This window comes from Sesamum indicum, linkage group LG5 (genome assembly GCF_026168435.1).
Source record: "Sesamum indicum cultivar Baizhima isolate 11 linkage group LG5, ASM2616843v1, whole genome shotgun sequence".
In the NCBI taxonomy this organism is placed as follows: domain Eukaryota; kingdom Viridiplantae; phylum Streptophyta; class Magnoliopsida; order Lamiales; family Pedaliaceae; genus Sesamum; species Sesamum indicum.
In genome coordinates this window covers 17,389,147-17,404,086 of record NC_142661.1, presented here as the reverse complement: position 1 = coordinate 17,404,086, position 14,940 = coordinate 17,389,147, and the positions used below count along the sequence as shown (strand labels likewise).

Here is a 14,940-nt window from a genome sequence, read left to right as displayed (position 1 = left end):
TATGAAGTGTTTGAGACTTATAATTTAGTAAAAAAGTCCATGTAGCTCTAGAAAAATCATCTACGATTGTGAGGACATAACGAGCTCCTGAGAGTGTGGCCTGTCTGTAAGGCCCCCATATATCGATGTGTATGAGTTCAAAGCAAGAATCAGTGCTAGACTGACTACAACCAAAAGGAAGACGAGTTTGTTTAGCCAAAGGACAAACACTACAAACATGATTCTTGTCTGGTTCAGGAATATGCAAGGATTCAATATGTTTCATTACATCAGGGGACGTATGTCCCAACCTTTGGTGCCAAAGAGAGAAGTTATCAACATGTGAAGAAGAAAGTAAAGCATGTGCAGTATGTTTACTAGAACAATCAGAAGTAGGAAAGAATGATTTGCTTCCCAAATAGTAAAGTTGCCTATGCTGCTTCCCTAGGGCCAAAATTTGCTTAGATCTCAGGTCCTGCACCACACAAAAGAAACCATAAAATGAGAATGCGACATGATGCGAACCGCAGAGTTGTGATACAGAAAGCAAGTTGTGAGCAAAGTTAGGAACAAAAAGCACGTTAGTTAGAGTAAGGTTGGGACAAAGTTGAATGGCACCACTCTTTGTGGCTAGAGTAATGCTATTATCGGGTAGGCGTATTTGTTTAGGAGTATTGAGGGTGGTAAGGGATTGAAATAGCTTCACATTCCCACACATGTGGCAAGTAGCTCCTGTATCCACAATCCAAGAGTTAGCACTGAAATCGGTCGAAATACGACGGTCTATAGCCATACCTGCCATCTCCGTTACTTGGGCGAAATGTACATTAATAGGATCTTGAGGCACCTTGTTCTGGACCAAGCGTAAAGCCTCTAACAATTCAGACGTCAATTGGTTATTGCTGCAGTCTGAACTTCCCAACTTATCCTGTCCATTATCATCTGCACTAGTTACAGCATATGCTCTTCCCACATTACTCTGTTTTCTTCGTGAATCATGTAGTTCCTTGTACCATTCCGGAAACCCGTGAAGCCTGAAGCAATTTTCTTTGTTGTGTCCACTCTTATGACAATGTTCACAAAGAAGGCTGCGTTTGTCCATAGGTCCTTTGCGTCTCATTAATTGTCTAGGACCAGTATTAGGTGCAGCATACCTTTGTTCATAGGCTTTCATGGCAGAAGCCTCCCCTGCGTCCGAATACTCAGAATTAACCATCCGTTGCCTTTCTACCCATAACACCATAGAATAAGCCTTATTGACTAGCGGAAGCGGCTCTAGCACTAGAATTTGGCTTCGTATATTATCGTAGGAATCATTTAAACCCATGAGGAATTGGACAAGTTGACTAGCATCATTCTGTTCTGCCTTGAGTCTGTTACATCCACAAACACAAAGTCCGCACGAACAAACAGCTAGTGACATGAGACATAGTAACTCATCCCAAAGTTGTTTCAGTTTGGTGTAATAAGCTATCACACTCATATTTCCTTGAGAAATTGAGCTAATCTCACGTTGAATTTTGTAAAGTAGAGTTCCATCACACTCGCCGTATCGAGCTTCGAGCTCCATCCAGAGGTCTCTTGATGTGCTCGCATACAGGTATGCGTTCACCAAATCTTTGGAGATGGTGCTTAAGATCCACGTTCGCACCACACAATCCGTAATCCTCCACTGTTTGTGTTGTGGAGTTCCAATTGCAGGTCTTATGTTTGAGCCGTCAATATAGGTCAGTTTATCCTTACTCTCAAGCGCCATTCAAACCGACCGACTCCAAGATAACCAATTGCTTCCATTGAATGGAGCAGAAACCATCACCATACCTTGAGTTTCCAGGTTTTGAACGCGCAACGTCATAGGGTCAATTCCAGTTCCTGATGCTGTAAGAGGACCTTCAGGCATATCACTTGAAGAGCTCGCCATTCTCTTCACATACAGAAGTCAAGTGTGATAATCTGTTGATTGAGATTTGGTTATACGTTTGTATACAGAGACCATCAAGATGATGGCTCTGATACCATGATAAAATCAGAGATAAACTCCATGAATCACACAAACTAAAACTGAAGAGAATAAGAATTCACTCTCATTCATTCTGGAAAATGATACAGCAGACTTTAAATATGGATACAGAGGTGGGTGGAGGGAAAAATATCTGTTCAACTAACTACAACTGAAAAACAGACTGGCTGCCACGTCAACAGCCACCTAAGCTACTAATTACAGCTAATAAAAGTGTGAATTATAATGATAGAAACGTTAGCAAGGGAAAACACGTCTTCAGGGGAGTTCTTATTCTTCTGCAGAAACAGAGTCTGGAACTGGAGTTGCTTCTGTTGTTGTAACGGAGGATGAAGCTGACTTCAACAGTTTCCTTGCCACCAAGTCCAGCTTGCAAGGGGGTGTTAAATTGCAGAACACTAATTAAATATTGCAGATGAAACTTGAACAGAAGCAGGGGCCCTTCAGGCGTGTACCAGAGGAAGAAAGAGCCTGACTTTAGAATTGTTTTTTTCACTTATAAAGTCGTTTGTTTAGGCTTCCACGATTTTTATTAGCCGTTTAGATATTCAGTTTAGTGGTTAGAATTAGTGAGTTGGTTCATTCCCTCTTCTTTATTAATACGTTCTCTGTATATTTTTTTTCTTTAGTCTTTCTTGAACAGTTTTCTTCCACTGAGTTCTCTGTAACTTTCACTACGCTTCAATGGAATTTCTTTGTTCATTGCTGCCAATTTACAAAGGGGATTGCCTTCCCAAATAAATTTTCCGATGCCCCCACCTCTTTCAGCATATTTTTCGACTTCTCGTCAATTTCTTGCACGGGTTTCTTGAATTCTTGAAAATTATTGTAGAAATAAAAGTCTTTTTGGGAGGGTATGATACGCGAGGAGGCCGAGAGCTTCGCCATGGAAGTGGGTAACCGGCCCTTGGTTGAGAGATTTCGCAACGCATCAGACTTTCTTTAGTCTTTCTTGAACAGTTTTCTTCCACTGAGTTCTTGTTGTAACTTTCACTACGCTTCAATGGAATTTCTTTGTTCATTGCTGCCAATTTACAAAGGGGATTGCCTTCCCAAATAAATTTTCCGATGCCCCCACCTCTTTCAGCATATTTTTCGACTTCTCGTCAATTTCTTGCACGGGTTTCTTGAATTCTTGAAAATTATTGTAGAAATAAAAGTCTTTTTGGGAGGGTATGATACGCGAGGAGGCCGAGAGCTTCGCCATGGAAGTGGGTAACCGGCCCTTGGTTGAGAGATTTCGCAACGCATCAGACTTTCTTTAGTCTTTCTTGAACAGTTTTCTTCCACTGAGTTCTTGTTGTAACTTTCACTACGCTTCAATGGAATTTCTTTGTTCATTGCTGCCAATTTACAAAAGGGATTGCCTTCCCAAATAAATTTTCCGACGCCCCCACCTCTTTCAGCATATTTTTCGACTTCTCGTCGATCTCTTGCACGGGTTTCTTGAATTCTTGAAAATTATTGTAGAAATATAAGTCTTTTTGGGTGGGTATGATACGCAAGGAGCCCGAGAGCTTCGCCATGGAAGTGGGTAACCGGCCCTTGGTTGAGAGATTCCGCAACGCATCAGACTTTCTTGCATTGTCTTCTTCAGATTGATCAATTTCCGTGATATGTCTTCTTCAGATTGATTAATGTTGAGCGGCTGCGGTTGTTTGCGTAAGTTACATGTCCGGTACTATGTTTGTTTCTTGCACATTTTTCTGTGATCTTCCTTTTGTCCTGTTCCTTTTTGTTGTTACCTCCTTGAGGTGGTAGAATAGGTCATGCATAGTTTCCACCTTATAATGAATAGAGGTTTTCAAAACAGTTGTGCACACTGTAACATCAAAGAGGATGCTCCTTAGCTTCTTGCCATGGTAATGAATATTTCAGAACTGTTTTTTCCTTGGCTGTGCTGAATTTTATAATTTTGGTAAGAATTATACAGCCTATTCTTAAACATATCAATCATATACAAATAACTCCCTTTTAGCTTTATGAGATCTGCTATGCCTCTTAGCTATTTGTTCTAGTTGGCTGCATATGTTGTTTTCCTGTCTTGAATAAATGTTATTCTATTGATTGTGCAGAATATGCTGCAAACTGGCTTGATTGTTGGTGGATGGGATAAGTATGAAGGGGGTAAAATTTATGGAATACCTTTGGGAGGAACAGTTTTAGAACTGCCTTTCACTATTGGAGGTGCGCTCTTATCACTCTTTCCTTTATGCTTGTCTTGTGTCTGGTTTTTCAGCTCTTGCCACCACGGAGTTCCCATTAAGTATATATTCCTTAAACTACAAGCTAAGATGTTTTATCTGATTGTTTCTAAAATTACCTGAATAACAAATTTTTACTGGGCACGAGTACCAGTATGGTTATGGAAAATAAGTTGGCTATCTTAACCCATACCTAAAATAAGTTACTTGTTTGAGTATACTTTTTACTGGGCATGAGTCCCATTATGGTTATACCCAACATAAGTTGGCTGTTGCACATCCCAATTTAACTCATGAATGATATCAGTAAGTCTCTTGGTAGTGAATGATCTGAACTTTTTTACACAATCCCATGTTGATTTATACACTGAATCAAGGTAAGCAAACTCTAATTCTTAATTAGATAGATGTTATGGGACTTAGATGCCTGAAAGGTGCAGCCTAGTTATTTTAATACTAGATCAATAATTTATTCATACCTCAACTTTGGAGTTGTCTCAGATATCAGTGGGCCCCAAATTTTTTAGATGGCCAAGCGGACCCTTATCTTCTACTTTAAGTTATTCTGGAGATCCGTCAAGCTATATGCCCTACTGTTTTATAGCATTTAAAGAAACCTTATTGAGCTGAATTATCCTTGGGTAAAGCCTTGGACTTGCTGCCACTGTTTTATGGTTGACTTGGTGAAATATTTCTAACCCAGTAGTAGAAGCAAGTACATTTGACAAGTCTTTTATATTTCAGGATCTGGCTCGTCCTATCTGTATGGTTTCTTTGATCAAGCATGGAAGGAAGGGATGACGCGAGAAGAAGCAGAGGTTTGTATATTACGTATCAATATCAATGAAGTTACACAATTCAGCTTTCATCAGAGTTTCCTAACACGTTGATATACATAAGCACATTATACTGGGTGATACAGCAGTTTTGTAGACCCGCCTGTTTCTCTTTTCTTCTTCCTTCGTGGGAAGGGATGTGAAATACGTTGTCAAAAGTTGGGTCCTGCATTATTATCGGAACAGGAGCGAACACCCTCCACCGTTGGTTTTCTGCATTATGATCAAGCTATATGAATATAAGACATTGCTTAATTTTGTGTTTACTTTGATGTTTCTCCAGCAATTAGTTGTGAAGGCAGTCTCTCTTGCCACTGCTCGGGATGGTGCCAATGGTGGTGTTGTTCGGACAGTGACTGTGAGTTGCTTCTCATTATATTAGTGATCCAACCCCGTCTTAAATTGGGAACTAATCATAGCATCCTTATGAATATCATATCCTTACCTTCAGTATTTTGTTACCAAGATTTTCACCAACTCTATGTCAAGGTTGTAACATACAGTTAATTCATATACTAGCCAATATCATGAGAAGTAATTAATTGGCTCAAACCATCAAATGGTATTGGTGCAGCAGTTAAGGAAAATTCTGTACCTAGTCTTGCATAAACCTGATTGTTGTGAATCCTCGTTTGCAGATCAACAAAGATGGCGTTACTAGAAAGTTCTATCCCGGGGACACCCTCCCTCTATGGCATGAAGAAATGGAACCCCAGAATTCACTGTTGGATACTTTATCAGCTGCAAGTCCTGAACCAATGGTCAGTTAAATGGATACTTTAAGCTCCCCACTCTCTTTTTCTCCTAATGACCTACATGTTTTTAGCTTTCGTTTTCCTAACAAGAAAAATTAATCTCCTTTCTTGAATCTTCTTTTGTATGGTTGAATGAGTCAAAACATTGTCTCTTTAGCAATTCCGGTTATGTTATCTTTCTTGTCTTAGCTCTTCTTTTCGAGGACTTTCTATTCTAAATACTCTTCCATGTAAATTTTTTATAGCAAAACTAATCCTCATCTAAACTTGTCTTTTCTGTAAATTGGTTCTTTAAGCATTACCCCCTTTTCCATGGCGATTGATAGCTCAAGCTACCGTTTGGAGCCCTTCTTTATATAGATAGGCTTTTTTCTTGATGATGATGTTCCATGGAGGAAAGTAATGTGGTTGTGGTATTGAGCTCACCTTGAAGATTTTGGACAAATAAGAATTTAAGATAGTGTAAGATATAGGTTAATTATTTTTTGTTTCTAGTTAAGTTATTTTTTGGCTCAATATATTCAGATTTTGTTGTTAATTGGATTTTGGCTGAAAATTCCATTGTACATTTCAGCTCAGTCGAAGAAAAATCCAATTAGTATCTTATATTGAGCCAAAAATTTAGCATGGATTTAGATGCCCAAAAACCTTTTCCATGGATTTTTACTTGTCCAAGACGTCTTCAAGGATACCGCAAATATAATGCATTTTCTCCATTGGAACACCATCACTCCGAGAAGCCCAATTTATATTACAAGTTTTCGAATGAGTAGATCGAGCTATTTGTCCTTGATCAGATATACCATCTTTCTTTGTGGTTTATAGTGATGGCTAGGTATGGACCTTATAATGCATACCTTCTACTATTTCTCAATTTGGTATGTGTACTTCTTGTTGTTCTGCTATGCTGTGCTGCTTCTTTTAAATGGTAATACAGGTTAGGGTGCCGATCTCAATGCTGAGCGGCTGCGATTGTTTGCGTAAGTTACATATGCGGTAATACGTTTGTTTCTTGCCCATTTTTCTGTGATCTTCTTTTTGTCCTCTTCCTTTTTCCCCCCCACTGCAAAACGTTACTTTCTTGCTCCTAATTGACACCTTTTGCAATATTCTTTGATCAGGTAGCAGATTCACAATTTGTTTCAGATTATGTACGTTACTTTCTCCACCAACACACGTAAGTCTGCTTAATATTCACTCTATGAAGTAGCATGATCCTTCATTGTTAGTTGCCTTACTGTTCTCATGCGACCTTACAGTGACTGCATTATTATCGGAACAGTAGCGAACACCCTCCACTGTTGGTTTTCTGCATTATGATCACGCTATATGAATATAAGACATTGCTTAATTTTGTGTTTACTTTGATGTTTCTCCAGCAATTAGTTGTGAAGGCAGTCTCTCTTGCCATTGCTCGGGATGGTGCCAGTGGTGGTATTGTTCGGACAGTTACTGTGAGTTGCTTCTCATTACGAACTTCTTTCTTGCTCCTAATTGACGCCTTTTGCTATATTCTTTGATCAGGTAGCAGATTCACAATTTGTTTCAGATTATGTACGTTACTTTCTCCACCAACACACGTAAGTCTGCTTAATATTCACTCTATGAAGTAGCATGATCCTTCCTTACTGTTCTCATGCGACCTTACAGTGACTGCATTATTATCGGAACAGGAGCGAACACCCTCCACTGTTGGTTTTCTGCATTATGATCACGCTATATGAATATAAGACATTGCTTAATTTTGTGTTTACTTTGATGTTTCTCCAGCAATTAGTTGTGAAGGCTGTCTCTCTTGCCATTGCTCGGGATGGTGCCAGTGGTGGTGTTGTTCGGACAGTGACTGTGAGTTGCTTCTCATTATGAACTTCTTTCTTGCTCCTAATTGACACCTTTTGCATTATTCTTTGATCAGGTAGCAGATTCACAATTTGTTTCAGATTATGTACGTTACTTTCTCCACCAACACACGTAAGTCTGCTTAATATTCACTCTATGAAGTAGCATGATCCTTCATTGTTAGTTGCCTTACTGTTCTCATGTGACCTTACAGTGACTGCATTATTATCGGAACAGGAGCGAACACCCTCCACTGTTGGTTTTCTGCATTATGATCACGCTATATGAATATAAGACATTGCTTAATTTTGTGTTTACTTTGATGTTTCTCCAGCAATTAGTTGTGAAGGCAGTCTCTCTTGCCATTGCTCGTGATGGTGCCAGTGGTGGTGTTGTTCGGACAGTGACTGTGAGTTGCTTCTCATTATGAACTTCTTTCTTGCTCCTAAATGACGCCTTTTGCAATATTCTTTGATCAGGTAGCAGATTCACAATTTGTTACTGATTATGTACGTTACTTTCTCCACCAACACACGTAAGTCTGCTTAATATTCACTCTATGAAGTAGCATGATCCTCATTGTTAGTTGCCTTACTGTTCTCATGCGACCTTACAGTGACTGCATTATTATCGGAACAGGAGCGAACACCCTCCACTGTTGGTTTTCTGCATTATGTTCACGCTATATGAATATAAGACATTGCTTAATTTTGTGTTTACTTTGATGTTTCTCCAGCAATTAGTTGTGAAGGCAGTCTCTCTTGCCATTGCTCGGGATGGTGCCAGTGGTGGTGTTGTTCGGACATTGACTGTGAGTTGCTTCTCATTATGAACTTCTTTCTTGCTCCTAATTGACGCCTTTTGCATTATTCTTTGATCAGGTAGCAGATTCACAATTTGTTTCAGATTATGTACGTTACTTTCTCCACCAACACACGTAAGTCTGCTTAATATTCACTCTATGAAGTAGCATGATCCTTCATTGTTAGTTGCCTTACTGTTCTCATGCGACCTTACAGTGACTGCATTATTATCGGAACAGTAGCGAACACCCTCCACTGTTGGTTTTCTGCATTATGATCACGCTATATGAATATAAGACATTGCTTAATTTTGTGTTTACTTTGATGTTTCTCCAGCAATTAGTTGTGAAGGCAGCCTCTCTTGCCATTGCTCGGGATGGTGCCAGTGGTGGTATTGTTCGGACAGTTACTGTGAGTTGCTTCTCATTACGAACTTCTTTCTTGCTCCTAATTGACGCCTTTTGCAATATTCTTTGATCAGGTAGCAGATTCACAATTTGTTTCAGATTATGTACGTTACTTTCTCCACCAACACACGTAAGTCTGCTTAATATTCACTCTATGAAGTAGCATGATCCTTCCTTACTGTTCTCATGCGACCTTACAGTGACTGCATTATTATCGGAACAGGAGCGAACACCCTCCACTGTTGGTTTTCTGCATTATGATCACGCTATATGAATATAAGACATTGCTTAATTTTGTGTTTACTTTGATGTTTCTCCAGCAATTAGTTGTGAAGGCAGTCTCTCTTGCCATTGCTCGGGATGGTGCCAGTGGTGGTGTTGTTCGGACAGTGACTGTGAGTTGCTTCTCATTATGAACTACTTCTTGTATTAGTGATCCAACCCCGTCTTAAATTGGGAACTAATCATAGCATGCTTATGAATATCATATCCTTACCTTCAGTATTTTGTTACCAAGATTTTTTCACCAACTCTATGTCAAGGTTGTAACATACAGTTAATTCATATACTAGCCAATATCCTGAGAAGTAATTAATTGGCTCAAACCATCAAATGGTATTGGTGCAGCAGTTAAGGAAAATTCTGTACCTAGTCTTGCATAAACCTGATTGTTGTGAATCCTCGTTTGCAGAACAACAAAGATGGCGTTACTAGAAAGTTCTATCCCGTGGACACCCTCCCTCTATGGCATGAAGAAATGGAACCCGAGAATTCACTGTTCGATACTTCATCAGCTGCAAGTCCTGAACCAATGGTCAGTTAAATGGATACTTTACGCTCCCCACTCTCTTTTTCTCCCAATGACCTACATGTTTTTAGCTTTCGTTTTCCTAAGTAGAAAAATTAATCTCCTTTCTTGAAACATCTTTTGTATGGTTGAATGAGTCAAAACATTGTCTCTTTAGCAATTCCGGTTATGTTATGTTTCTTGTCTTAGCTCAAGAAACCTTATTGAGCTGAATTATCCTTGGGTAAAGCCTTGGACTTGCTGCCACTGTTTTATGGTTGACTTGGTGAAATATTTCTAACCCATTCGTAGAAGCAAGTACATTTGACAAGTCTTTTATATTTCAGGATCTGGCTCGTCCTATCTGTATGGTTTCTTTGATCAAGCATGGAAGGAAGGGATGACGCGAGAAGAAGCTGAGGTTTGTATATTACGTATCAATGTCAATGAAGTTACACAATTCAGCTTTCATCAGAATTTCCTAACACAATGATATACATAAGCACATTATACTGGGTGATAGAGCAGTTTTGTAGACCCGCCTGTTTCTCTTTTCTTCTTCCTTCGTGGGAAGGGATGTGAAATACATTTTCAAAAGTTGGGTCCTGCATTATTATCGGAACAGGAGCGAACACCCTCCACTGTTGGTTTTCTGCATTATGATCAAGCTATATGAATATAAGACATTGCTTAATTTTGTGTTTACTTTGATGTTTCTCCAGCAATTAGTTGTGAAGGCAGTCTCTCTTGCCATTGCTCGGGATGGTGCCAATGGTGGTGTTGTTCGGACAGTGAATGTGAGTTGCTTCTCATTATGAACTACTTCTTGTATTAGTGATCCAACCCCGTCTTAAATTGGGAACTAATCATAGCATGCTTATGAATATCATATCCTTACCTTCAGTATTTTGTTACCAAGATTTTCACCGACTCTATGTCAAGGTTGTAACATACAGTTAATTCATATACTAGCCAATATCATGAGAAGTAATTAATTGGCTCAAACCATCAAATGGTATTGGTGCAGCAGTTAAGGCAAATTCTGTACCTAGTCTTGCATAAACCTGATTGTTGTGAATCCTCGTTTGCAGATCAACAAAGATGGCGTTACTAGAAAGTTCTATCCCGGGGACACCCTCCCTCTATGGCATGAAGAAATGGAACCCCAGAATTCACTGTTGGATACTTTATCAGCTGCAAGTCCTGAACCAATGGTCAGTTAAATGGATACTTTAAGCTCCCCACTCTCTTTTTCTCCTAATGACCTACATGTTTTTAGCTTTCGTTTTCCTAACAAGAAAAATTAATCTCCTTTCTTGAATCTTCTTTTGTATGGTTGAATGAGTCAAAACATTGTCTCTTTAGCAATTCCGGTTATGTTATCTTTCTTGTCTTAGCTCTTCTTTTCGAGGACTTTCTATTCTAAATACTCTTCCATGTAAATTTTTTATAGCAAAACTAATCCTCATCTAAACTTGTCTTTTCTGTAAATTGGTTCTTTAAGCATTACCCCCTTTTCCATGGCGATTGATAGCTCAAGCTACCGTTTGGAGCCCTTCTTTATATAGATAGGCTTTTTTCTTGATGATGATGTTCCATGGAGGAAAGTAATGTGGTTGTGGTATTGAGCTCACCTTGAAGATTTTGGACAAATAAGAATTTAAGATAGTGTAAGATATAGGTTAATTATTTTTTGTTTCTAGTTAAGTTATTTTTTGGCTCAATATATTCAGATTTTGTTGTTAATTGGATTTTGGCTGAAAATTCCATTGTACATTTCAGCTCAGTCGAAGAAAAATCCAATTAGTATCTTATATTGAGCCAAAAATTTAGCATGGATTTAGATGCCCAAAAACCTTTTCCATGGATTTTTACTTGTCCAAGACGTCTTCAAGGATACCGCAAATATAATGCATTTTCTCCGTTGGAACACCATCACTCCGAGAAGCCCAATTTATATTACAAGTTTTCGAATGAGTAGATCGAGCTATTTGTCCTTGATCAGATATACCATCTTTCTTTGTGGTTTATAGTGATGGCTAGGTATGGACCTTATAATGCATACCTTCTACTATTTCTCAATTTGGTATGTGTACTTCTTGTTGTTCTGCTATGCTGTGCTGCTTCTTTTAAATGGTAATACAGGTTAGGGTGCCGATCTCAATGCTGAGCGGCTGCGATTGTTTGCGTAAGTTACATATGCGGTAATACGTTTGTTTCTTGCCCATTTTTCTGTGATCTTCTTTTTGTCCTCTTCCTTTTTCCCCCCCACTGCAAAACGTTACTTTCTTGCTCCTAATTGACGCCTTTTGCAATATTCTTTGATCAGGTAGCAGATTCACAATTTGTTTCAGATTATGTACGTTACTTTCTCCACCAACACACGTAAGTCTGCTTAATATTCACTCTATGAAGTAGCATGATCCTTCATTGTTAGTTGCCTTACTGTTCTCATGCGACCTTACAGTGACTGCATTATTATCGGAACAGTAGCGAACACCCTCCACTGTTGGTTTTCTGCATTATGATCACGCTATATGAATATAAGACATTGCTTAATTTTGTGTTTACTTTGATGTTTCTCCAGCAATTAGTTGTGAAGGCAGTCTCTCTTGCCATTGCTCGGGATGGTGCCAGTGGTGGTATTGTTCGGACAGTTACTGTGAGTTGCTTCTCATTACGAACTTCTTTCTTGCTCCTAATTGACGCCTTTTGCAATATTCTTTGATCAGGTAGCAGATTCACAATTTGTTTCAGGTTATGTACGTTACTTTCTCCACCAACACACGTAAGTCTGCTTAATATTCACTCTATCAAGTAGCATGATCCTTCCTTACTGTTCTCATGCGACCTTACAGTGACTGCATTATTATCGGAACAGGAGCGAACACCTTCCACTGTTGGTTTTCTGCATTATGATCACGCTATATGAATATAAGACATTGCTTAATTTTTTGTTTACTTTGATGTTTCTCCAGCAATTAGTTGTGAAGGCTGTCTCTCTTGCCATTGCTCGGGATGGTGCCAGTGGTGGTGTTGTTCGGACAGTGACTGTGAGTTGCTTCTCATTATGAACTTCTTTCTTGCTCCTAATTGACACCTTTTGCATTATTCTTTGATCAGGTAGCAGATTCACAATTTGTTTCAGATTATGTACGTTACTATCTCCACCAACACACGTAAGTCTGCTTAATATTCACTCTATGAAGTAGCATGATCCTTCATTGTTAGTTGCCTTACTGTTCTCATGCGACCTTACAGTGACTGCATTATTATCGGAACAGTAGCGAACACCCTCCACTGTTGGTTTTCTGCATTATGATCACGTTATATGAATATAAGACATTGCTTAATTTTGTGTTTACTTTGATGTTTCTCCAGCAATTAGTTGTGAAGGCAGTCTCTCTTGCCATTGCTCGGGATGGTGCCAGTGGTGGTATTGTTCGGACAGTTACTGTGAGTTGCTTCTCATTATGAACTTCTTTCTTGCTCCTAATTGACGCCTTTTGCAATATTCTTTGATCAGGTAGCAGATTCACAATTTGTTTCAGATTATATACGTTACTTTCTCCACCAACACACGTAAGTCTGCTTAATATTCACTCTATGAAGTTGCATGATCCTTCATTGTTAGTTGCCTTACTGTTCTCATGCGACCTTACAGTGACTGCATTATTATCGGAACAGGAGCGAACACCCTCCACTGTTGGTTTTCTGCATTATGATCACGCTATATGAATATAAGACATTGCTTAATTTTGTGTTTACTTTGATGTTTCTCCAGCAATTAGTTGTGAAAGCAGTCTCTCTTGCCATTGCTCGGGATGGTGCCAGTGGTGGTGTTGTTCGGACAGTGACTGTGAGTTGCTTCTCATCATGAACTTCTTTCTTGCTCCTAAATGACGCCTTTTGCAATATTCTTTGATCAGGTAGCAGATTCACAATTTGTTACTGATTATGTACGTTACTTTCTCCACCAACACACGTAAGTCTGCTTAATATTCACTCTACGAAATAGCATGATCCTTCATTGTTAGTTGCCTTACTGTTCTCATGCGACCTTACAGTGACTGCATTATTATCGGAACAGGAGCGAACACCCTCCACTGTTGGTTTTCTGCATTATGATCACGCTATATGAATATAAGACATTGCTTAATTTTGTGTTTACTTTGATGTTTCTCCAGCAATTAGTTGTGAAGGCAGTCTCTCTTGCCATTGCTCGGGATGGTGCCAGTGGTGGTGTTGTTCGGACAGTGACTGTGAGTTGCTTCTCATTATGAACTTCTTTCTTGCTCCTAAATGACGCCTTTTTCAATATTCTTTGATCAGGTAGCAGATTCACAATTTGTTTCAGATTATGTACGTTACTTTCTCCACCAACACACGTAAGTCTGCTTAATATTCACTCTATGAAGTAGCATGATCCTTCATTGTTAGTTGCCTTACTGTTCTCATGCGACCTTACAGTGACTGCATTATTTTCGGAAAAGCAGCGAACACCCTCCACTGTTGGTTTTCTGCATTATGATCACGCTATATGAATATAAGACATTGCTTAATTTTGTGTTTACTTTGATGTTTCTCCAGCAATTAGTTGTGAAGGCAGTCTCTCTTGCCATTGCTCGGGATGGTGCCAGTGGTGGTGTTGTTCGGACATTGACTGTGAGTTGCTTCTCATTATGAACTTCTTTCTTGCTCCTAATTGACGCCTTTTGCATTATTCTTTGATCAGGTAGCAGATTCACAATTTGTTTCAGATTATGTACGTTACTTTCTCCACCAACACACGTAAGTCTGCTTAATATTCACTCTATGAAGTAGCATGATCCTTCATTGTTAGTTGCTTTACTGTTCTCCTGCGACCTTACAGTGACTGCATTATTATCGGAACAGTAGCGAACACCCTCCACTGTTGGTTTTCTGCACTATGATCACGCTATATGAATATAAGACATTGCTTAATTTTGTGTTTACTTTGATGTTTCTCCAGCAATTAGTTGTGAAGGCAGTCTCTCTTGCCATTGCTCGGGATGGTGCCAGTGGTGGTGTTGTTCGGACAGTGACTGTGAGTTGCTTCTCATTATGAACTAGTTTCTTGCTCCTATTTGACGCCTTTTGCAATATTCTTTGATCAGGTAGCAGATTCACAATTTGTTTCAGATTATGTACGTTACTTTCTCCACCAACACACGTAAGTCTGCTTAATATTCACTCTATGCAGTAGCATGATCCTTCATTGTTAGTTGCCTTACTGTTCTCATGCGACCTTACAGTGACTGCATTATTATCGGAACAGGAGCGAACACC

At 39.2% G+C, this 14,940-nt stretch overlaps 2 protein-coding genes across 2 annotated transcripts in view; both read left to right on the top strand.

Annotated features, from left to right (window-relative positions):
- LOC105161995 (uncharacterized) overlaps positions 1-14,940 on the top strand; it is an 88,264-nt gene that overhangs the window by 55,900 nt on the left and 17,424 nt on the right. The window contains exon 6 of the mRNA XM_088880683.1: positions 12,754-12,809. Coding sequence (XP_088736809.1) covers positions 12,754-12,809 — 56 coding nt within the window. The remainder of the gene's footprint in view (positions 1-12,753; positions 12,810-14,940) is intronic.
- Positions 3,834-6,787, top strand: LOC148788180 (proteasome subunit beta type-6-like). Its single transcript, XM_088880691.1, has 4 exons — positions 3,834-4,186; positions 4,948-5,021; positions 5,323-5,397; positions 5,678-6,787. Exons 1-4 carry the CDS (start codon positions 4,078-4,080, stop codon positions 5,807-5,809), a joined length of 390 nt encoding a protein of 129 aa, XP_088736817.1. The 5' UTR covers positions 3,834-4,077; the 3' UTR covers positions 5,810-6,787.

Bases quoted from the DNA above. Each gene is read 5' to 3' on its own strand.
- LOC148788180 (XM_088880691.1), top strand. From the start codon at position 4,078: ATGCTGCAAACTGGCTTGATTGTTGGTGGATGGGATAAGTATGAAGGG. The intron at 4,187-4,947 runs GTGCGCTCTTAT...TTTATATTTCAG, and splicing joins ACTGCCTTTCACTATTGGAG to GATCTGGCTCGTCCTATCTG. The intron at 5,398-5,677 runs GTGAGTTGCTTC...CCTCGTTTGCAG, and splicing joins GTGTTGTTCGGACAGTGACT to ATCAACAAAGATGGCGTTAC.